General features: G+C 38.4%; 1 protein-coding gene across 5 annotated transcripts in view; it reads left to right on the forward strand.

Moving 5' to 3' along the window:
- LOC574854 (roquin-1) overlaps positions 1-24,683 on the forward strand; it is a 30,139-nt gene that overhangs the window by 209 nt on the left and 5,247 nt on the right. For 2 of the 5 annotated variants that reach the window (XM_030997107.1, XM_030997110.1), the window contains exons 1-13: positions 7,420-7,550; positions 8,736-9,083; positions 11,642-11,819; positions 12,430-12,690; positions 14,108-14,331; positions 14,983-15,135; positions 15,737-15,869; positions 16,512-16,743; positions 16,948-17,334; positions 18,422-18,720; positions 20,502-20,895; positions 21,213-21,432; positions 22,184-23,262. In XM_030997107.1, coding sequence (XP_030852967.1) covers positions 8,904-9,083; positions 11,642-11,819; positions 12,430-12,690; positions 14,108-14,331; positions 14,983-15,135; positions 15,737-15,869; positions 16,512-16,743; positions 16,948-17,334; positions 18,422-18,720; positions 20,502-20,895; positions 21,213-21,432; positions 22,184-23,262 — 3,740 coding nt within the window. In that variant the 5' untranslated portion in view covers positions 7,420-7,550; positions 8,736-8,903. Of the gene's footprint in view, positions 1-7,419; positions 7,555-8,735; positions 9,084-11,641; positions 11,820-12,429; positions 12,691-14,107; positions 14,332-14,982; positions 15,136-15,736; positions 15,870-16,511; positions 16,744-16,947; positions 17,335-18,421; positions 18,721-20,501; positions 20,896-21,212; positions 21,433-22,183; positions 23,263-24,683 lie in introns of those variants that run through there. The other 3 variants (XM_030997108.1, XM_011664384.2, XM_030997109.1) reach the window with 3 other exon arrangements.

The following is a 24,683-nucleotide window of genomic DNA, read 5'->3' on the forward strand; positions in this document are numbered from 1 at the left end:
TGAGGTGGCTTAAAAGTTTAGGGTATCCTCAAGTTGACCGTATACTGCAGTTGCCAAGAGCATTTCGATCTACGTTATTGTTCCATTATAAATATGATGCTGTGTTTTTGTGAGCGAGCACATAATATTATCAACTATAGACATAATATTGCACGTTGAAGTTTCTTACACAATGTTAGATAAAGCATAATGTTGGTGGTGTTTTTTTTTTTTGGTTTTACCTGACTGCTAAGAAAGCATAAATACTTGTTAGTAAGCAACCAGTAAGTAACCAACTAATGTATATTCATAAGTCTTGATTTTATTTAGTGACAATTATTTTCACTAAAGGGACCTGATCTGTTAATTATTTTGAGACTTCAGGAGAAAATTAGATAGGGGGAGACTAGAGAGGGAGAGCATGTGCATGTGTGTGTGTGTGTGTGTGTGTACTTGAGAGAGAGAGAAAGAGAAAGAGAGAGAGAGAGAGAGAGAGAGAGACTAATTTAAAAAAAGAAAACGCTGAATGAGAGAGAGAGAGGGGGAGGGGCAATCATTAACTCCAAATTCAGAGAAATAGGTATTACTAATAACATTGGAATATTATATATTATACAACACCTACGTGGATCCTTGTCATTTGATTGGACGATTGTTGGTCACATGATATTCAATAGATGGTATATTGCACGGTCGTGCATTTTTGGTTATATGCGCCGTGCATTTTTGGCTATATGCAGACTGCGTACCTCTCTGCTGCATGTGCGCGTATCCCTGCGTGTATCTGACGCGAAGGCAATCTGCATGTAATCGAGAAGGCTTGACTCGAACTTTAATTTATCTTTATAACGAGTAAAGCATAATTTGTTGATTAACGTTCTATTAGGTCTTCTTCGATGTTGTATAAAACATATAATGAATGTTTTTCATTCGTTTAATAGTGCAAATATGTTCATTCGTTGAAAGATTAACGTTAATTCTATTCAACTCGGCTGACGCCTCGTTGAATAGAATGTTAATCTTTCAACTCATGAACATATTCGTACTATTGAACTCATAACCATTCATTATTTGTATACTAATTACCTCATAGTGTAGTGGAGCATTCTATAATAACGGACAAAAAAAGAAATAACGTAATATAGCCACAGACTTGCAAAAAACAAACAAACGCACGAAAAACTGAATCACCCTTTTCCTAGCATATTGCACAAGGACAATAAAACAGTAAAGCTTTCCAAAGCAAATTGGTATTTTTATCTCATTATTATTATTTCTTTTTTTGTATAACAAGACCATGATATTGCACACCGGCCTCGTGAGGTATTTATTACAGGGTGCGACACTCATCATCATCATATGATATTTGCACGTATTCATTTGTTTGTTTATTCACAATATTATGCACAATGATTCAAGGGCAAAGCGGTGACAGTCTGTGACTGTACAATCTCGATGATACATGTACATCATACTCTCATTTGCTGTTAATTAATCTTAATTCTTCCTTTGTTTTTTTGTAGTTTCGTTGACGTAAACGAAAACGTAATGTTCTTTGTAAATCATAATAATGCTTCGTCTCGTATTTCATTGTGATGCATTAATTGTTTTTATTTCCGGTTTCCCTGGGGATCGGGAACTCCCTAGAAAAAAATAATGTCGATGGACTAGACTTTCATAACACCCGGAAGTCCAAAGGATGTGCGTATGCAGGATAAGTGGCATGACGCGTGTATATTATTTTACACAATGTTGTTTTGAAAGAACAGAGCGGTTTATGATACAATAATGACCTATGAATTATGCTTCGGCCATTATTAGTGTTGATCCATGTACCTATATTACTCTCTGAGCGATTAATCCTAGACTTGTCGTACCTAAAGACCTAGTTATCCCTAGACCCAACCTGAAATTAATTTCAACCCTATATTATAATTATCTAAGAAATTATACTCTTCGGGACAATTTTTCAGCCGGTTTTATAATGATGCCTTAAAGGGACTATGTCCCATTTGCAGGCCAAAAAAATGAAAAAGTTAAATTCCAACTGCATTTGAAAGATAATACTAATTTAGAGCTTCCCTAAAAAAGGTGGGGCTTGAAAATGTCTTCAAGTGGGAAAATAACGACTATTAGTTGTCAAATCGACTTTATGTTTTATGCTGCGCAAAGATTCAATCAGTTTAATCTTGGCCATCACAAGAAGTTGGTTATTGATGTAGACAAATGCTCATGTACCCTTTACAACTCTTTTCATGTATGTTATTACCAAAGAAAAAAAAAGCCAGTCAGTCACTCAATAGTGTCTGACAGTGTAGCAAGTAAACGGGTTTCCTTGCATAATTTGAATATGAAGACACTGCTAACGTTTAAATTTCACAGATAGGACATACATGACATATTCATAATTCCTGTAAAGTTCTAGCATTTGAGGTTGGCTGCAAAAGGGACATAGTACCTTTAATTAATTGCTATTCTATGACGCTGCAATCTTTAGTCTATATATCGTAAACACCGTTCAGACTGTAGAAACACTGATGTATTAAAATATTAGGACTCTTGAACATTCAATTCAAATGAACTGATACTCCAATATTTAACTGGCTCTCTTTCCAGTTTTTACAGTAATTTGTCCGGGTTTTGTTTTTTCCGGGTTTTCGCCTCCTTCTGCTTTTGAATGTATTCACTGTTTTGTTCTGCTACTAATTGTTGACCATAAGTCCGGGGCTATATAGTCAATGACAAGGAAATACATATGTGAATTCCATTTAAATATACAACCGGAGCGATCATTGTCTGATTACCAAGTATAGATCCGAGAAAACTAAACGTTTTGCCCCCCCCCCCCCCCTTCACGGTTCATACCCACCATTATAAGCTTTTTTGGTAAAGGCATCACGTCCTCCCCCCCCCCCCCCAACCCTCTCACCATTGGGACTTTGGATGGTTCGACAGACAGAATTCCCGCAAGTAAAAATAATAAACATGAGGGGTTTGGGTTGTTATTTTGTTTAACCTGGCTGAAATCAGACTGCAAAAGAAAGTATATACCCTTAATACAGATAACAAAAGGAAAAATAATGTTAATCGATTGGAGTGAAAGTGAGAGAGACGTTTCCTTTTCATTTGCATGAAAGTGTTTGTGTTCTTCTTCTGTATATGTGATGATGTATAATAAACCCGGGTTTTTCCACTCCCAGGGTGAACACCCAGGCTATACTAAACAAAGCCTTGATAATATAGTTTCTATTGATCGCTCCAAGAGAATGTCATGTTTGCGTGGTGAGTCGATGATCAATATATCACATCAATGAGTTATTACACTTGATAACATCAATGACTGATCACGTACTATATTGTCAGCAAGAATCAAACTTGTGTGGATTCCGAAGTTGAAAAGTCGAAAGAGCTACCACAACGATCATGCAGTGCACGATTTCCAATTTCAAGACAATTATTATGCAAAACACAGGGCAATAACATTTTCTCTATTATAATAGTGGAGGTTTAAATTATTATTAATAATTGCAGAGCCATCAGGAAAATAGCATTGAGGCTTCCCTGGATAAACAAAATTGTTACTATTAATATTATCATTCATTATCATTATCATCATTAATATTATCATTATTATATTGTCAATATCATCACCATCAATATTATCATTATCAGTATTATTATCATTACTATTAATTATGTCATGTGCGTAGGTAGTATATGTCTAAGAGTATTTTTGTCTTTTGCTTATGGCTGTATATCCTTGACTTTACAGCTGATGCGATAAAGTAAAAAAAAAAAAAAATCAAATTAAATTAAATTAAATCCCCATGAGAAGCAGGCTTATTATGTTTTCGCCACAGTAATAAAAACATGGTATTATTATATCCAACAGGCATAAAATAAAATCAAGATTTATTTTCGGATCATCATCATAGAAGGGGGAAATTGTCATTATAAAAAACATATGCATGCAGATCGAAACAATTTAATGATCATTAAATGTTAATCTTTCCATCAACTATCGCTATCTAGAACGAAAATAAATGCCCGCTGTTTCAATTTTTCTGGTCTTGTGTATAGAACCCCAAATAAAGATAAATAATACTACCAAGCTTTAATATTAAGGGACAACAAAACAAAAACAAATCAGATTTCCGATTGTTTCCACCGAACTGTAAGATAATGCGAACATTATACTAAAGACAATGGTTTAACGAATTTACAAAATTCCCCGTTTTCCTCAGAGTCCTTTACCGAAATTTCCTTTAAATAAATTCGGAAGGCCGTCTGCCACGCAATGCGAAAATCACAACATTGCGTTCAAATTATGAACTTTAAAAAGTCCCTATAATGTTTCCCGACGTTAACTTTACGAGGCTATTGGGAAAATTGATATTTCATAAGAAACTAAGTTTGGATGGGCTCGTAAATTTACCATCTGACATAATATAGCAGCTTACGCCTAATTTGTTGTACACTGCTATGTAATTTGAACAATCTGTCATACTTGTATGTATCATTATTTGGACTGTTTTTACAATGAATTTTCTTTCATTTAACCGAAATAAATGAATGAATGAATGAATGAATGCTATAGAAGCAGAGATTGGTTATAAAATAAGGTTGCAAAATTCCACCAATTTTCCTACACCAGCAGCAGATTCTGTCCCTTTACTCTTAAAATCGAGAAGGAAAGAAAGCAATTTTGTCAGGAAATCGTTTGGCACGCGAGGTAATAACCACATCTAGATGAAAATATGAACGGAAGTTTCTCGAAACATTTCCGCACTCTGGGCTGTTTAGGGGGAAACTTGACAGCATGAGTCTGCAAACTTTTGATAACCATGAATCAGGGGTAAACTATATCGGATGGACACGGGGAGTTTGCAGAGTTTTCCAGCAACATATACAGGCATGATATTTTGGCTTGCGTGCTGGTTGATCAAAAAATCAATGAAGAAATTATAAGAGCGTCCTTGGACCGCAGGATGTAGATGAAATATGAAGTGAAAGTTTCTGGAAACATTTCCACTTTGGACTGCTTGGGGGAAACTTGACTTCGGTGGTAAGCGCTTTATAAGCACCGTTTTTATTATTGGTATTATTATTAACCTAACAAAATTAGATTGAAGCCTTCTGACAATCAGGGTGAAAGATATTGGATCGTCTTGGGGAGTTTGCGGATTTAATAGTTGCTCCCACAGGCCGCTTAATATTCTGGCTTGCGTGTCGGTTGATAAAAAAGTGAATGTCAGAAATTTTAAGAGGCCCGCCACAAACATTTTCATATGATACCAGTTTGTAATGTTATACGTTTATCATACCCACCCCTCCCAAATTGATTAACTAATGTTGGGAAAACTTAATTAATCAAACTTGCCCTATTCACAACTCAAATTCTTTGAGAGAAAATTAAAATCTTTTCTTTTACAATTTTGAAAAACAAATTAAATGTTCGCGTAATCAATTCGTGTTCAAATTTCCCCTTTTGTTTTATTTTTCACCCCCCCCCCCCCAACGTTCTCATGCCGTTTCCCCCCCCCCCCCCCTCTTCTTCATTACTAGTCATTCTTATCTGCATCATTTTGCGCACTCTCTCTCTCTCTCTCTCTCTCTCTCTCTCTCTCTCTCTCTTTCTCTCTCTCTCTCTTTCTCTCTCTCTCTCTCTCTCTCTCTCTTTCTCTTTCTCTTTCTCTTCTCTTCCCCTTTCTCGTGTGCAATCCTATTTGAACCTTTGTACTTTTCTGTTTAAAAAAAAAAGTATTTTACAGAAACGGTGGGGAATTGGGATTAGTACCGTTGTCTTTCGCAAAGGACAGTTGTTTTGTTTTATTTTCTTCTTCTTCTTCTTCTTCTTCTTCTTCTTTTTCTTCTTCTTCTTCTTCTTCTTCTTCTTCTTCTTCTTCTTCTTCTCCTTCTTCTTCTCTTTCTTCTTCTTCCTTTTATAATTATTATTATAATCGTTGGTGTTATTATCATCATTATTATGATTCTTATTATTATTATTATCATTATTATTATTATTGTTCATTACTATCAATATTGTTTTTATAATCATAATCACCTTTATATTTAATTTGTTACTAATAATATTATAATTGATATTTTTATTGATATCATTTGTTTAATTACTATCATTATTGTTAATTTTTTTTAATCAATATTGTTATCATATTTATTGTGACCATTGATTTTTTTTTTTTTTTTTTATTCGACAAGCTTCCAACATACAACAATATACAATAATAACAGATCAAAAATAAGTCAGCTTGAACAGGATAACCCACGAAAGCTCGAGAGCTTATTTCCAGTGGGGTCCCTTACGGACATGTATACAATTAATAAATTAAAATAGTAATATTTACAGACAGATAAGAAAATTAAAAGAACTACTTATTAAAGATAATAATAACAACATTAAACTGATGATAGAAATGATATTAAGTACAAGAAGAAAAAGAAGAAGGAGAAGAAGAAAAAGAGGAGAAGGAAGAAGAGGAAAATAATGATGAATTTGTAGAATTTCTATAACGTACGAAAACATCAGTATATACAACATGAAAAAGTATGAACCGACAGAAGAATAACAATTTCAATCATATAACATGTCATTCACTTCTCTTCTCTGACTGTCAAGTATTAGGTATTCCTTTAATTTCCTCTTAAAATGATCATAGTTTCCTATTTCTTTTACACCATTGGGAAGGGAATTCCAATGTTTTATGGCATTGTAATAAAACGAATTTCCAATACTACCTACTCTTTCTGGTAAGTTAAAGTTGAATCGTCTATTTCTTGTATTATAATCATGTACGTCAGTAACAAGATCGAAGTTGGATCGAATATAATGATTCGCCCTAGTATGATATATTTTATGCACGTGATGCAATGCGAGTTGTTTTGATCTTTGGTCGACTTCAAGAAAACCAGCTTTAGAAAGTTCGCTATAGCCAACATGAGTTCTTGGACCAGAACAGTTGATAAATCTCACCATTTTGTTCTGTATAATCTTCAACTTCTTTTGATCTGACTTGTTTATGTTACTGTACCATGCAGGGTTAGCATAGTCAAAATAAACAAATTAGTTTTGTTATCATTAATATTATTGTTATTACCATCATAATTATCATTTATTATTACCATCATTATTTCCATTACTAATGGTAAAACCGGGGCAGCTAGAGCAGATGATAAATACATCTTGAAATATCATTTTTGGGCGGTGGTGGTGGCGGGGGTGCTGCAATCCACCCCACCCCTTCCCTCTCCGTTTGTAATTGGTCAAAACTGCAATGAACTGGCACTGGGTGGATTGCCTGTAGAAGCCGCCATAACAATGCTAAAAAAACTACAGCGCGCGCAGTGTGTGTATGCTGTACGTGAGATCTACATTGAAGATAGCGCTACGTAGCTAGCTAGCTAGAGACTCCAAGCCCTGCGCTAAAATTAGCACTGCACATTTGCCGTTCAGTTTGCATTTGACCAGCATACACAACGCACAACTACTGAATCATACATTACTAGCTCACATTCGCAAGTCCTCAGCTCAGTCTAGTTTGTAGCCTAGACAGGTACGTAAGTAGAATAGGTCAATATATTTGTGATCTGCTTTAAAATAGCTGTTACTGTGATTTGTGTTGGAATTGAATTTTCGTGAAAAGGTAGTGTAGACAGCCAAACCTTAGTCTACATTGCATTGTCTCTGCTCATCGCTTATTCACTATCAGTATCGCCATGTTCACTTCGTCCTTGACTGAGGCTTGAGTTGAGACTTGTTGAGTGCCTTGTTGTTTGTCTGTTTGTAATTATGTTGATTGTAACTTTACTCTTTTAACTTTAAGTTTTAGGGCCTAGGCCAGGTGCTATAATGTTTATTGCACAGGCCAAGCCTCTGGCTTATTGAGAGATAATATAGATCTAACCCTGATAACCACTCCCATTTAATTTATTTAACTCTGGGGGGGGGGGGGGGGGGGGGGCGGGGGTACTCAGATTTAGTTTGGACGGGTGTGCTGCTCAAGCCTCGAATAATCATCTGATTCTGATAGTATGGGGAAATAACCTTCCTCATATAATAAATATTGAGAGGCGGTCACGTACTGGATGGATCAAGCCGCTAGCCCAGAAGGCAAGCCAGACGTAAAGTACTTGGTATCATCTCAGTGACAGTGAAACGACTGTCGATAAACATTGTTGGTTCTTGTTTTGGCTTTCGGTTTTCAGTCAAATTTGACTATTTCTAATTTACATGTAGACTACGTCTAGTCTGGCGTCATAATCAGAGACTGGTGAAGCCATATATATAGTCAGGGAGACAGGATGGAGCACTAATGGCAATGACGGTGGATGTAATCAAATATCATTTTAACAACAACAAAATACTCAACCAATTGTGGCATTTTAAAATAATTTTTCTTCTGAAAAAAATACCCCATCTATGATCTACCACCTGTCTACGTCTACACTCTACTGGTGACAGTGAAATTTGAAATTAGACCCCCCCCCCCCCACCTACCAAATAATTTCCCTGGCTATTCCATTTCTAATCTCTACCCCCTTTCTCTCCCCCCCCCCCCCTCTCTCTATCTCTCTCTCTCCCTTCCCCCTCCCCTCTCTCTTCCCCTCTCTCTCTCTCTTCCCCTCTCTCTCTCTCTCTCTCTCTCTCTCTCTTTTTTTGGTCAACCTGTACCTACATTTAGTTCTCTATCTGTATAGTCTTATTAAATTATTTTCTTCATTCTTGTTCTCATTCTCAGTGCAGCTAAAGGTGTGATCATGGCTGGACTTTGTAAGAACCTCTAGCGTCGGCTTTTCTGCTTGCTGATACGGCACAGCAGAAACCATACAGGATCATCCAACTATTATTAGGAGGTCCCCAGACTCCACACACTCCACACAAACGCGTACACCACCAAGCATCCATCATGCCTGTCCAGACCCCGCAATGGACGGAGGTCCTCTCTTGTCCCGTGTGCTGCAAGGACTTCAGCCCGAGCGGCCGTCAGCCAGTCAGTCTGTCGTGCGGTCACACAGCCTGCAGAATGTGTCTCAGCAAGCTGCATCGTCAACAGTGCCCGTTCGATCAGACTCCCATTTCCAAGGATGTGAGTAGAATATTTCGTCCAGCTTTCATTTCAGGATTTCCTTTTGAATGAGAAAACTAAATAATGAGTACCAATCACTTGAAAAATTAAAGGCATTGTTTAATAATAATATTGTATGGCTTTGTTTTCGTGTGATACAAGAATATATTGGCTCAGTCAGTAGAGCGTCCGCCTCACAACCGGGAGGTCGTGGGTTCGAACCCCAGCCGCGTCATACCAAAAGACGTTAATAGATGGGAGTTGTTGCCACCTTGTTTGGCGTTCAACAATAAGGGATAGAGCAACGTCGATCTGGCGCTGCTCAGTGGCTGCCGGGCTCACGATCAATTGGGCAAAAAGAATTTCCGTTTCGGTTTAATAAAATTTGGAGTGGACTATTAGGCTAGGCTATTATTAGGCTATTATACAATGTAGCTCAAGCAATATATTCTTGTATCACACTCAGGGCCATCCAATATTATCATTATTATCTATATTAGTCTGACTAGCGAAAAAAAAAAAATTGACTTCCTTTGTTATATATGGCTTCGTTTTTTTGTGATATTGCCATGATATCCATATATCGATAGTTGAAGTTCCCAGATGACTGAGCAATACAAAAACAATATTGGTCAGTCATCCAGGTATTGCGCTAAAGATATTAAATACACTGATTTATTGTAGCACTGGGAAGCCCTATGTACAAAAATAAAATATTGAAGCCCTAAAAAAAATGCACTTCAAAATGATCCTTAAATGCTTCAAAAAAGTAATATCTTTGAGTGACCGGTTTTACCATACCGTACTCATTTTCCCCAATAGACTGTAGTGTTGTAAAAATTCCTGACTGACCTAAAGGATTATAATGATGATTGCAGCACGAGCTAAATCCAGGATTTTGTTTATAATCTGAGACAAAGATACTCAATCCATATGAGTTCAGCAAGAATGTACAAAATCAACCTCAAAATACTTTACCTGGCATTCTTTAGGTAAACATTCAAAGAGTATGAAGAAAATAAAGGATAACATAAAACCCTGCATGTACAGTATAGTTGCATGGGACACAAGTTGGACTTGGGTGCTGTCTGAGCCCTGTTTATGTTTTCCTGTTCATTTAGAATGTATTTAAATTTCAATATCTCTTTGTAGAAGTAATATTTGAAGCTCATATTTTTCATACAAATATACATGTAGCAACCCCTTAGATCAAGAGAAAAACATGTTTTGGTGATTGGTTCAGTTTTGTCCTTTCCTCTCTTTATCTTGATAGATGGTGTTTAATAGCAGTTATTTTCTAAAACTACCTGTTCTTGATGAATTAGTTTGATTCATTTATAATGTATACATCTAAGGAAGTGTGGAACAGGGGCGATCTGTTGTTAGGCCTAAATAAAAAAGATGTTGTATTGCCCTTTGAGACCAACCCCAAAATCTTGAAATCTACGGTCCACTTTTTAAAAAAAAAGCATTAAAAACTGAGAAATATCCGCCCAAAGAAGGAGGAAAAAAGAAAAAAAATTATTTAAAAAAAAAGATTTCGACAGACCGACCTATGTTTTAGTACCTACACTGTACATGTACAGGGCAATACAACATCTATTTTTTAGGCCTTATGATCATGTCAAATTGTGCTTGTCTCTTTGAAGTTTTAGTATCATTTTCCATTAAGGATTATTGCCTACTGCCCAGCTCGTACTGTACTTCATTGATAAGTAAATCTAGTTCCGCAGAGCATCACCAATACACTCTTCAATTCAATGTACATGTATATTCAGGGGGGGATCTTGCAATGTTACCTTTGCCGTTTTATGCAGATGATTTCTGAGTTCTTTAGAAATGTGATGCTTAATACAGTCAAACCTGCTTTAGCAACCACCTGTACATAGGAAGACCACCACTCTATAAATACCTCGGTTTTGTTTCCTTTAAAATGGTTTCTCATTGAAACATGTACAAAAGTAGCCTATACATGTACATTTAAGACCACGTGCCTACGAGAACCACTCTTAAAGACCATATCCGAACTGATTAATGAAATGGATGAATTATCTATCAACGGAAAGCTTATAAGACATAGATTACAATAATGTCAATTATATGCCATTTTAGTGTCTGTCAAAAAATATCAGCTCTCTGACAACTCAAAATCTAAAGCTTTGAAAATTGGTAGTTGTTGACCTAAAATCTTGCGATCGACTTGATGACATCATCTTACATGTATGTGGAGTACGCATATTCACAATGCCTTTGCATTAATTAAGCACAGCTCATCGCCTTGGCTATATACACTATACTGTAGGTGAAACAATGGGTTCCACAATGTTATGTCGTCACTGTAACTTCAGCAAGTTTGACCCCCGTTGACCCGTAATTTGGAGGGGTGCAGAAAATTTGCTTTTGTGCAATAATGAAAGAGTAATTACTTTTTATTCCTTTACATTTGTACTCTACATTCATTCAGTTTTCCATTTTATATATCAAGTTGTATTTTAATCGAATAGGGTCTTTAAATAATAATACAGGTTTCACTTTCACAGTTGATCCTTATCAATATCATCTTATAATTCATGTGGTAGGTGGACAAGCTTCCTACAAACTTTGCCATTCTTCAGCTCGTGGCTGGTCAGGAAGTGATGAGAGATCCGTCAAGGAAGCGGATTCCAGATGGCCTGAAGCCTGCTGAGTTTGAAAACTATCAGACTACACAGGGCATCATTGAAGAATTGGCTCTCTATCTAAAGGCTCTTAACAAACGTGAGTAAAAACTAATGATACAGTCAGGCGATGCCTTCTGGTACTGTCTTGTCTTACAGTTTGTATATATAATCCCTCCTTCAGATATATGCGTATCAGGGCAATGACCCCCTGGACAATGACCCCCAGAAAATTACCCCTAGGACAAATTTCGTTGAGGTAATTTTTTTTTTGGGGGGGGAGGTAAATTGTCCTCGTGCAAACTCCTCAAGAAGGAAGTATCCCATTTCCAAGGAGAAAAAGAATTGATGCACTTGCCCTATTTTTTATGCTTCCGACCAAATATCACCATAGGAAGACACATTGACTTTGGAGTAACTAGGTCAAAGGTCACAGAGGTCAACTTCTAATATTCCAGCTATCAGCCTTATTATTGCAAAATTTCTAGAACCACTAGAGAAACAAGGCTCAAACTTGGTGATGATATGCACCAGCAGTCCCAATTGTCTTGTTTTTCCTCTGGCCTGTTACTCCAATACAACTTCTTTTTTTAACCTTTGATGATGAGATGATGCGTAAAACTGAGACATATTCTGTTAAAGCATAAGATATATGTGTATTAGCAATGATCTTTATCATAGTGTCTTGACCTCCGGCTAATGTCTTTCAGCATCTTCCGGTAGCCTGAATGGAACCCTGAACGGTAACAGTGGCTCGCCCCTCCTCAGCCGTCCGATCCAGCGTAAACTAGTCACCCTGGTCAATTGTCAGCTGATTGAGGGAGAAGGCAGGGCCAGGGTGGTTCGGGCAGCCCGATCTCTGGGGGAGAGGATCGTTACAGAACTGATCATTCAGCATCAGAACCCGCAGCAGCTCTCTACCAACCTGTGGGCTGCAGTGCGAGCCAGAGGCTGCCAGTTTCTTGGACCTGGTATGTAGTTGTTTTGGACGTTAAAGGCATCGTTTCACAATGTTAAATCTGAGATGCATGGCCCTACATGTACGTGTTATCAGTGTCTGTGATATGGTGTATTATTGAAGCCCTACAAAAATTGCGCTTAAAAATTATCACGAAGTGCCTCAAAAAAGTAAAAATCTTTGAGTGACCGGTTTTACCATACTCATTTCCCCCAATAGACTGTAAAGTTATAATGGTTTTTGAAATTTTGATTTCCAATCATAAATATCTTGAAAATCAGACAGGCGATCGGCTTGTAAAAGTCATGGGAATCCTGACTGACCTGAAGGTTTATAATTATGATTGCAGCATTAGCTAAATCCAGGATTTTGTTTAGAATCTGAGGCAAAGCTACCCAATCCCTTTAATCATGCTTTCAGTGTATTTCATGTCATCATTTATTTATTTCGACCATGACTGTTCTTGTTATTTCTATAATGTTGCATGTAAACATCCCATGTAAATTTCTATTTATTTTTATTTGGATGAGTTAAAATTGATGAAAAAGCACTATTTCTGTTTGATATGCTCCATGCAAATACTCTTCGTTTCTTCTCAATATGATATGTGAAATATCATTCCAGGGGCCAGATTCACAAAGCCTTTTTTCAATGACAAATCTGCTGATAACCAATCACAAGCAAGGATTTCATAGCTTATAACAAAAACTGTCATTTGTCACTGATAACAAGTTTTGTGATACGCCCCCCTGGAGGTTGTATCTATTAAACAAATGATAGAAACATGTGACCAGTCACTCCAAAACCAACAAAATGTCGCCATAAATTATTTTTTAGTTTAGGTCTAATTATAAATATGAGTTTTTCAGCTCATCGTGATTGGATATTCCTCACCCAGTGAACAAAAGAGAAGAATGTCCATACACCTTATTTATAACTATATATGTACAGTATGTGAATATTTATTTAGTAAATGACATGTCACAGTGTGGCTACTTATCCACTAGACCGCATCACCTCTACACTGTTGACATTTGCATTTGTATGTACCGGGTATGCGAATATTTTATTTATAAATTATACATGTCACAGTGTGGCGACTTATCCACTAGACCACATCACCTCTACACTGTTGACATTTGCATTTGTATGTCCTGGGTATGCGAATATTTTATTTATAAATTATACATGTCACAGTGTGGTGACTTATCCACTAGACCGCATGATCTCTACAATGTATATGACTATTTATTTACCAAACTATACATGTCTGTCTTTTACAGCAATGCAGGAAGAAACCCTGAAAATATAACTCCCTTCAGCGGTCAAAAAAATGTTATATTACACCCCTGCCAGTCACTATCTGTATAATATGTATTTGTCTATGTAAATATTGATTTATTAAATCATACATGTCCTGTCTTTTACAGCCATGCAGGAGGAAACTCTGAAGCTTGTTCTGCTGGCGCTGGAGGACGGGACACCTCTCTCTCGCAAGGTCCTGGTCATGTTCGTGGTCCAGAAGCTTGAGATGCAGTTCCCTCAGGCCTCCAAGACGAGCGTAGGTCACGTGGTTCAGCTCCTCTACCGAGCGTCCTGTTTTAAGGTCACCAAGCGGGAAGAGGAGTCCTCTCTCATGCAACTCAAAGAAGAGGTGAGCTCATTTGAATATTAAATTTGAAAGAAATTACATGTGATAACAACAACAGAGCTGCCAACCATTACGTTTTTCCTGGAATTATCATGTTTTTTTCTCATTATTACGGTAGTACGTCTTCATTAGAAAACTTCTATAGAGATTGAAAGGTGTGAATATTCTCAAAAAGAATGAAATGCCTATAATAAAAAAAAAAATTGTACTTAATATAAATTATAGGTCCTAATATGGAAATAACAGCATGAGGAATGGACATTTCTGCATTGGAAGTGTGTCACGTTTTGCTTGAAATTGCTTTTTTTGCCATAATGGTTCCTTTTTTTGGTTGCACAAGGTTGGCAGCTCTGCAATAATGAAAGCTTCATTTATATTGAGCACATATCTATACCAGGGAATGCTGTAAGCGCCCACAAACTACTTGTATAACCCTGTGTTAAGCCCAGCTGCCCTAAGGCGCTCATAGCATACAAGGAATAAGTTCCTACCTAATTTACTACACCTGGGTGAAGAGTGGCGATGCAGATCAATGACATTAGTGGTGCGGCAGGGATTCAAACCCTGTAACCTGTGGTTCACAGAGTGATGACTTATCCACTCATCCGCATCACATCTACAATGTTGACATTGCTTATTTCTTTTATTGTGCAGTTCCGCAACTACGATTCCCTGAGACGCGAGCACGACACGCAGATTGTTCAGATAGCCATCGAGGCCGGCTTGAGGATATCACCGGAACAGTGGTCGTCCCTGCTGTACGGTGATCTCAATCATAAATCTCACATGCAGTCCATCATTGACAAGGTGAGAATGATCGTACTCTTCCACTCCTACCTCTAGGTATCATATTTGTTTGTTATGCCTCCGCTACAAAGTAGCCGACAGATGGATTACTATCAAACTCAGGACATGTATTTATCTTGCAGAGCCATGTATATGAAAAATAGCTTTTAATCACGATATTCTGAGAACCTGTTAATGGATTACAATCAAACTTTGATTTTAAAAATTGCTTCCGTTTTGTTTTGTAAAATGATGGCGGAGGCATCATTTTCAACTGGGTGCAGTCCAAGATCCATCTAGTTTTTTGATGACGTAAAGTGTAATAGATTTCACATTTCTGTATCTTATAATACAGAGCTCAGCCAATACATGCGCAGGGCCATTGTTGCCGTTCATTCAACGTTTTCATTATTAAGCAGCTGGCATAACGTTCTTTCCGTTTCTATTCCGATTTCAGCCTTCTGTGTTCATTCTTGCGATTGAATCTAAAGAGTTCAAGTCAAAAAGCTTCAGTGTGTCTGAATCCGTTGCTATTCTTTGATTTTGTATTACCAGTCATCTCTTCAATTTAATACTTTGTACTAATTTACACATTTTTCCCCAATCCATTACATTTCTACAGCTCCAGACTCCAGCCTCCTTCACCTCCAGTATCCAGGAGTTGACCATTTGTCTCCAGCGCTCCGGAGATCCAGTCCGCTTGGCCCAGCTCCACGCTCAGCTGGAGAAACTGGCAGCCATTGACCCAAGTCCAGGTGGGTACATCTTTGAACCTTTGCATCACACCAATGATTAACCATTCCATATTTTTAAAAATCATGTAACATTGCAGGTTCATTCAGATACAGCCAAACCTGTCTCTAATGACCGCCCAAGGGAGACACAAAAAGTGGTCTTTGAAGACAGGTTGTCTTTGTGGACAGGTTCCTTTTAATGTTTAAATGAGAAATATTTTCAAGGGAAACAAAAAATGTGGTCTTTGAAGACAGGTGGTCACTAAAATAAAAGCAGTTTTGACTGTATCACCAACAAAAATTGCTGCAGATTTGTGTATGTGTAAGTGAATGGCATTATTATTATAATTTTATTATAAAAATTATATTGTTGTTGTTATGGTTATTATTGTTATCATTAGTATGTTATCGATATTATTATTCTCTCTCTCTAAGTGCCATCTCAATTGACTTTGGCGATCATGCTGTTCTACAACCCTTGGTTCATATCCTTCTCTATTAGTTCTTTCACTCCTCTCTCTTCCTACAATTTTTGTAATTTTTTTCCAAAGTATCCTCCTTCCCCCTACTCCTCCTTCCCACAATTTTTCTTGTCAAAGCAAGATTCTCTAGGCCTTCTATTATTATTACTGACATTATTATTACTATCAATGTTATCAACAGGAGCAATGATCTCCTCCTGGGAAGGCATCCTGTCTGCTTTAGACTCTGTCAGGAAGGTCCTCAAGGGGCTGATGGAGTTCCTCCAGAACTACTCCCAGAACAAGAAAGCCCTGGATCTCCAGACCCAGAACATCAAGTACAAGACCAGTCTGTGTCGGGACGTCATGCAGAAGGGAGGCTGCCCTCGGGGGCCAAGCTGCACGTTCGCGCACTCGGAGGAAGAGCTGGAAAAGTGAGTAGAAATGATATTTAGATTATAAGATTACAAAGTGTTATTTTGAGTACCCTAAACAAAATAGGGAAAATTGGAAAAAGATCTCAAACATACATACACAATCGTTCACAATATACAGCAGACTTCATCTAAGCCTACATTCCTGCATTATTGCAAACTTACGAAATCCAGTGTGTTAAAATTCACTTTCGTCTATTCCAGGTACCGTTCAAAAAGCCGTCAACTCCTGTCCTCGCTGAACAGTCAGAACAAGAATTCAAACGTTTCACGCGGAGATGGCTCCTTATTAAGCGAGGGTAATAATGAGACATCTACCCAGTCCATGCCTGGCAGTTCAAACGGCAAGCCACCAAGGGACCAACCCATATACAGCCTGGAGGAATGCTCCGCTGCCGCCAGGCTGGGGAGCGAGTCTCTCTACAGCAGCGTGTCGGGGCTGTTCTCTGATCAGCAGGAACGCAGCACTGGCTCGGCTGCCATGGGCTATAAATCTGAATCGGGCCGGATCCACAGGCCCCCTCTCAGTGCATTCTCTCAGCTGGCTTCCTCAGAGAGAAATGAGGATGAGCTACGTTTGGATGAAGATATGTAAGTAAACATAGATTCTCCGTTAGATCTAGTTTAGAACTAGTCTAACTTCTTGTACCAAAATTGCGAAAACAAATTACAACTAATTATTTTCTTTTAATGTTTATATGAGTCAATCATGGTCGCTATTCTGTCTGTATCTCAGTATCTTCTCCCGGTTCGGAGGTTGATTGCAACATCTCTCAATTTCACTCTATCTTCTGCCATTCTGGTGCAATCTTGCAGTTTTAGTCCACTCCAGTTCTTGACATTCTCTTCCCAGTTGATTCTGGGTCTCCCTCTGGGTCTACTTCCTTCCACTCTTCCTTCCAATACATCTGTCAGCTATTCTGTCACTAGGGTTCAAATTCTTAAAATCTAAATTTTATTTGATAGGGCTATGTTGATTATATTGATCTTTTTCAAGGACGTCAGGACTTCATGATTTTATTTTCTATCCCTTTCTTGCTCCTAAGTTGACTTCTTGTTGCGTCCCTCTCTTTCTCTGATTATCTCTGTTCTTTCATTCTTCTCTTTTATATTTTATTTTTCACTACATTGTTCTCCTTCAATTGTTCTACTTTTAAACTTATCAAATCTATGTCAACCACACTTCCTCAATACTTCTTCTCAATCTTCCAGCAGTAGAAAACATCATATTCACATTAATCTGTATCAGCCCCTTCCCTTCTCATTCCCGAATCTTGAAAAATAGGCTGGCTTCAAATCCCTTCAATCCATTGCCCCAAGCCTTTCAAAGAGTGCTTCACTTGACTTCTTCAAAAAACATCTGAAATCAAACACCTACAAGTCTTCTTAATTTGTTCAATTCAATTCAATTCAATTTTATTTCACATCTCTTTGAAAACACATCAGAAGATATACAAACAAATCAGTATGAATTAAACAATATAAATATAACAACATTCAGTCACATGGTACTATGAAAGAAGGATGAAGGGTGGTGGATGTGAGGGATCAACAAAGGCCATTGGCCTGTCAAGGCGAATTCCCTATATTACCACACTTCCCTTTGGTGATAGACTTAGGGACAGACAGTTCCTTGTTTCTATTTTATTATTATTTATTTGTACCATTGTATCTCCAGTCAAGCTTCTCTCTATGGACTCAGGGATCGTAACGAGCAGTCAATGACTACCAGGAAGGAGTTGAGTAGCCCCACTCCTGGGCTGCCACCCCACCTGGAGTACCCCAATATCTTACCGAGCAGTAACACCAAGATGTACCTAGCCAGTCGTAGCCTGAGCATGAATGCTAGCGAACCATCGGTGGGCAGAGAGGACTCGGAGAGGACGTCCAGTGTGGGCGGGGGCAGGGTGATGCACCATGAAGCCAAGGGGCGAAGGCCAGGGCCGGATATCGACAGATACGCTCTACCGCCTGAAGGTAAGTGCGCTAAACTAATCAGCGATAGTCTCTCATTGGAAGATATTTGGTTAACTTTGTGCAATTGTGATATACAGAGAATTAAATTTAAATATTTAATACATTAAACAATACTTAATACAGTGTGAGTCCAAAAAAAGTTTACACCTAGAAAATTGCTAATTATTTTAAAAATCATCAATGAACAGTAAATTATTATACATCTTATGAAAGATTGTTTTATTCCAAATCATTTGGTATCATTTTTGTGTGGCATGTGTTTACGCTTGGATGAACAGAAGGCACTGTTTGCGAGAGTGCAAAAATCAACTTGCGCCAAAGTTGCTTATGTGATGTTTAAATAAAACAATTGGGATTCGGTTATTAAATCGGTTTTTGCAGATCCAAATAACATCCCTAACAAAATTAATCATGCTACACATAAAATATCGAATATCAAATATCAACAAATATTTGTACGTGTGTGTGTGTGTGCGTGTGTGACTTTGCAACTGCAAAAAGCATATGCAATGCATTTCATTTGATACATTCAATTCATTCTCTCACTCCGCTAACCCCAACATAACACATGCTGTAGGCATCACTTTAGCGCAAGTCGATTTTTGCACTCTCGCAAAGAATGCCTCTTGTTCATCCAAGCGTGAACACATACCACACAAAAATGATACCAAATTATTTGGGATAAAACACTCTTTCATAAGATGTATAATAATTTACTGTTCATAGATGATTATTGAAATAATCAGCAACTTTCTAGGTTTAAACTTTTTTTTGACTCGCACGGTAGTGAGGAGGCGCGATGGCTCAGTGGTAGAGCAGTGGTCTGGTAACCCTGGTTCAAAACCAAATCAATGCGTTCATGCCCTTTGGTAAGGCATTAATCCTCATTACCAAGGCTCTGAGAAAACTTCTTAAAAGTCAGGTAAACCTATCAAAAATTAAAATATTCAATACATAACGCCTTTGTGGTTAGATACATACATACATATTAGTATTTATTTAGCGCCTTTACATGAACATGCTCAAGGCTCTTTACATTTTAAAATACAAACATAATAGTTATATACTCTCCAAGTGCATTACACTCTAAAAAATGACAATTACAAAGAAAATAAATGAGTTTTTTTTAAATGTCTCTTAAATGATTCGACTGATATATTTATGTATATACATACATGTATATATGTGTACCATTATATAGCTGCAGTAAATTGAGATATTTGGACATAGTCGTTTTTCAACTCAAGAATTGCATGCTGCACAACATTTTGTTTGTGCCTTAGCACTTTTGATTCCGGTACATCCTTTGATGTTAATAGCTTTCTGAAGAATCAAGTCCTAATTTATCAGAGGTGCGGGTACAGTGAATATTAATTCCTTTTTGATGTTAACAGGACCATGTTGAAAAACAGTATACCTGGGGGAGTTTCATAAAGCTGTTCGTAAAGTTACGCATGACTTTACGAACAACTCTTATATGAAGTGCCAGATAGGATGCCCAAAGTTTTTTCTGATATATTCAATAACCTCAATTAAATTATACTTTGCATTAAAACTGTTTGTTATCATAAGAATGTTAATCTACATCTGCACAGTTCAATTTAATTGATGTATTTAATAATGATTGAGCATCCCATGTGGCTTTTCATATACAAGTTGTTCGTAAAGTCATGCCTAACTTTACGAACAGCTTTATGAAACACCCCCCAGAACATATTATCCTGTATAAAGATGTTTTAATAAATAAATAAATTAAATTAATACATTTTTTTCCTTCACAGAAGGGTACTTTTATGAGAGGAGGATGCCATCCAATGAAGCTCCTGCCGCCTATGGTGGCCAGGGGCCTTCACCTCATCCACCACCCCAACCCCACATCCTGGTGCCCACCATGCCGCCGCAACCCCAAGGCGACCCCTATGACCGCAAGCCGGACAAGCACCCTTACCCCTACCACGCCCCCTCCGGTGGTGGTTACCTGTACCCTGAGTCCCAGGTGATGCCCCAGACTCCACCGCCGGAGCCGCCGAGGCAGTACCGCAGACCGGTGGTGCAGCGCTACGTTGATCCTCACACCATGAAGGCGTATGATGTGGTGCCTGTGGATGACTATGTTGAGCCCTCAGCTCCGCCCCCATCGTTGTTGCCGAGCCAGAGGTACAAGCCACAACCCATGTGAGTAGATATTCTATTATGCAATATAAAGTGGTTAGAGAACAAGAGATTAATTTTCCCTCATTTTCCATTTACTGTATAATGTGCAAGTAGTTTGTATTCCTACGCAAAGTGTTTTCTGAGAATTCTGATAATTGATAAGTAGTTTTATATTCGTTTGGGGTTGACTTGATCAGTTTTAATCATGAAAGTATAATATGGGATTCCAAGCAATCCGGGTGTTGAAAAGGGCCTCCCCTCGCCCCCCACTACTTAGTGCAGTAAGGGTATAACATGGAGAGAACCTTCGGCTCACTTTTTTTACATTTCACATGCAGGTATCATGGGGAGCCAGACTTCTACCCTCCGTACGACCAGCGAGGGCACAGGATCACTGACATGAGACATTTACCACCGGTAGGCACACCACAGGGGAACCCCAGCCACCTCATCCCGGATGATAGCTCCAAGCGACCGGAGATGAAGGGGGGTAAATTACCAAGCCACAAGGTTGCAGTCTCACCACCCAAACCAAAGCCTCCTCTTAGATTGGAAAGAGTAAGTCATGTTTTATTTCGCTACAACTTTTTTGCTCTCTAAGCCATGTAATATCATAAATATTTGAGCTGGAGCACAAGAGTTTTAAAGGGTTTTGCATGCATTATCATTAATGAATGTGTTTTCATAAGAATATGTTGTTCAGTTATTTTAACTGCCAATGGGGCTATATTTTCTTTGATGATTTTCTTTAGCAGAGTCAAAATCAATGAGGTTTTATCTGAACAAAACTAACAAAAAAAGATTATGTTTGTCAAAACTTTTGCTCTGTCATAGACTTGTTTATGATGTAGTCTTTTAAAAAGCTATACTCTAGTTAATCCAGTGGAGAAATAAAGAGTACTCTTATAGTAAAAAGTAACGCTCAATTCATCAAGCTAGATGTAAATACGACATATTTTTTAATGTTACTATGCAGCAAGGTACTTATGACTTTTTTGTTTTGTTTGGGGTACACATCGAGGGGTCAGTGACACAAAGACGTAACTCCATTTTGAATATTTTGAGAAAAAGTGGTTTATGTGTCACTGAGCACTTGGGCCTTCAGGAGTTAAGTCTATGTTTCACTAGCCAGTGACTTCCATGGGGTGTTGGGTGGAGTTAAGTCTTTGTGTTTCCTGGAAAGCCCACATTTTTCTGAACATTTTGATATCAAATACTCATTTTGGCAAAATATGGAGTTATGTCTTTGTGTCACTGAACCCTCGACATGGTTTTTTAAAATGGAATCTCTCTTGAATGTTTGTATTAGGGCCCGAGCCTGACAGAGTTGAAGGAACGTCAGACCTACCTGGTGACCAGGCTGGATGAGATCCAGGATGATACCGACACCAAGGATGATGAGCCTGTCACCTCCACCCCATGGAGTAGGCCCGCCACCTCCAGCTCCACCAATCCCCCCACCAGCCTGTGGGCTCATATGGCTGATACCCAGCCATCATGGACAACGTCCAGCAGTAGAGCCCTGTCAGATAGCCTCTGGGGAACGTCCACTGAATCAAAGGAAGCCATATCATCAACAGGCCTTAGCTTTAGTTTCACAGGCATTGAAGACGAGGAGGAGGAGGAGGACATCGACCACCGGAAGAATGGTATCGATGTTGATGCAGAGGAGGAGATAGAGACTTCCAAGTTTACGGATGACGATGAGACTACTGATCAGGCGGATAGGTCGGACAGTGAAGTAGGAAGCTATAATCCTTGGACGAGCACGTCTCTGTTCATGCCTAACACGGGGAAAGCGGTTAAAGAGACGGCGACCAACTACACGATGACTTACAGCAAGGTGTTGGTCCGTCATGTCTCGGCCAACGAGGACGACCCGTCGCAGAGGACACCTCATGGCTCGCACCAGATGGGAGACTATGAGAAGATGTCCATGCATGAGCTGGAGAGAACCTTGAAGGAGGTGGGGCAGCAGGACCAGAGGGCCGGCAGCAGTCACTTTGAGCGGGGACACAAGATCCAGATTGAGATGGGGCGTCGAGAAGAGGACGGTCCCACCCCTTCGCCCCACTTCTCGAGCAACTCCGTTCCCCTGCCAGCCCAGCTTGTCAGCAAGGAACCCATCCTGCATATGTACACCAAGTACCCCCATGCAGGGGCTCTGGCGGCTTCGTATGGACCGGTATCTGGCTCAGCCAGAGCTCTGGGCAGCAACACAGGCCCTCTTAAGGTGAGCGCTGGCATGGTTGAGAATACGATGCCAGTCAACATGACACAACAGGATTGTCAAGTGGCTCCAGGGTTCCAGACCCCCGAGGGTGATGGCTACTACATCAAGACACCCAAAGCACCTTCAGCTGAACTTGAAGCTACAATTCTCAAAGAGTGAGTACAAAACTTCAATCACTTATTATGAGAAGATACCACCATCCTACCTGAAATGGTTTCCCGGTTAGGTCAAAGGTCAAAAGCATATGGCTAGCAAAACATATTCCAAGGGTATATGAAAGTAATTTCTTCAAACTTCCGTCATGTGGGCTGTTGTTACATGTACATGTAGAAGAAAGAGGTACTTGCCTTACTATTATTTTGGTTGAAGGTCAAAGATCAAAGGTTACATTTGTGTAAGATCTACACATGTAAATTCTGTTGAGGTCAAAACTGAGAGTAATTAAAAAATGGTAAAGTCTTTGATTTTGAATTGTAAGGTAAACAACCGAGAAAAAAAAAAGCCACATACTTTAAACATGTAAACGAATGGCAAGTTCCGTGCAATAAAGGTTTTGTGCGTATTCCTCTGTGTTATGAAGTGTAGTTAACTTTACGTCAGCTGTAATCCTTTTAAGACACGATTTGGGCCATTCCATGAGAAGAAGGACATGACATCAAAAAAAGAAATGTACCTCTTATGTTAATTCTTTGATTTATCACTAACCTTATGCCATGGATGTTCATAAAACATTAGGGCCTTTCAAATTCAATACAATTTTTTTTCTCATTTTTGTTGATTTCCTAAGATCTCAAACTATCATCAAAAACGTACATGTGGGACTGTAGCTGAAAAAAACAACAATTTATTGCAGATTACACAGGATTCTTGTAATTTTTTTTCCTGAAAATTTCGCTAAATGGAAAAAGATGAATATATTTCCATATTCTAAGGGGTCCTGTGATATTTAATCTATTACAAAGGGGTAAAAATGGCCTCCGGACAAAATGTAACGCGAGTTACCGTAACGTGAGTTACCGACATATTTGCTTCCTGCATTTTACTAGTCCATTGTTTCTTATCTTTAATATTGTGATCTTATACTAGTAAGTCACAACCTACTATCAAATTAAAATAGGAAAGATTTTGTCAAGATTGTCTAGTATGAGGAGAAAAGAGGGTCTCGTAGAATTGACCATGTCCTTTTTTTGTAACGCGAGTTACCGAAATTCAATAATCCAAGAATCTAAAAATGTTTGTTCTTCAATTTTCTTTTTTGTTTCATTCAGTTGTTCTATATCTACCCTGTCCATGTTTGAAAAAAGTATCTTGTAGATCCTAGCAGTTCTAAAGATATAGGCACATTATCGTGTCAATGTACCCATTAAGTGTAACGCGAGTTACCATGGAATGGCCCATTTACTTTCAGGCCTAAATTGAGCACATACTGTTCTTCAAGTTGGCAACAATAACATTTTTCTTTTATTGGCCCATTAGTAAAATAAAATGTTATGTCTCTAAAAATAATATACATGGGCAGCAACGGAGTCCAAAAAATTGAAAATATATTGAAGAAACAATAATTTTGAATCTCTCG

The sequence above is a fragment of the Strongylocentrotus purpuratus genome, unplaced genomic scaffold (genome assembly GCF_000002235.5).
Source record: "Strongylocentrotus purpuratus isolate Spur 01 unplaced genomic scaffold, Spur_5.0 spur5_scaffold_4, whole genome shotgun sequence".
Taxonomy (NCBI): domain Eukaryota; kingdom Metazoa; phylum Echinodermata; class Echinoidea; order Camarodonta; family Strongylocentrotidae; genus Strongylocentrotus; species Strongylocentrotus purpuratus.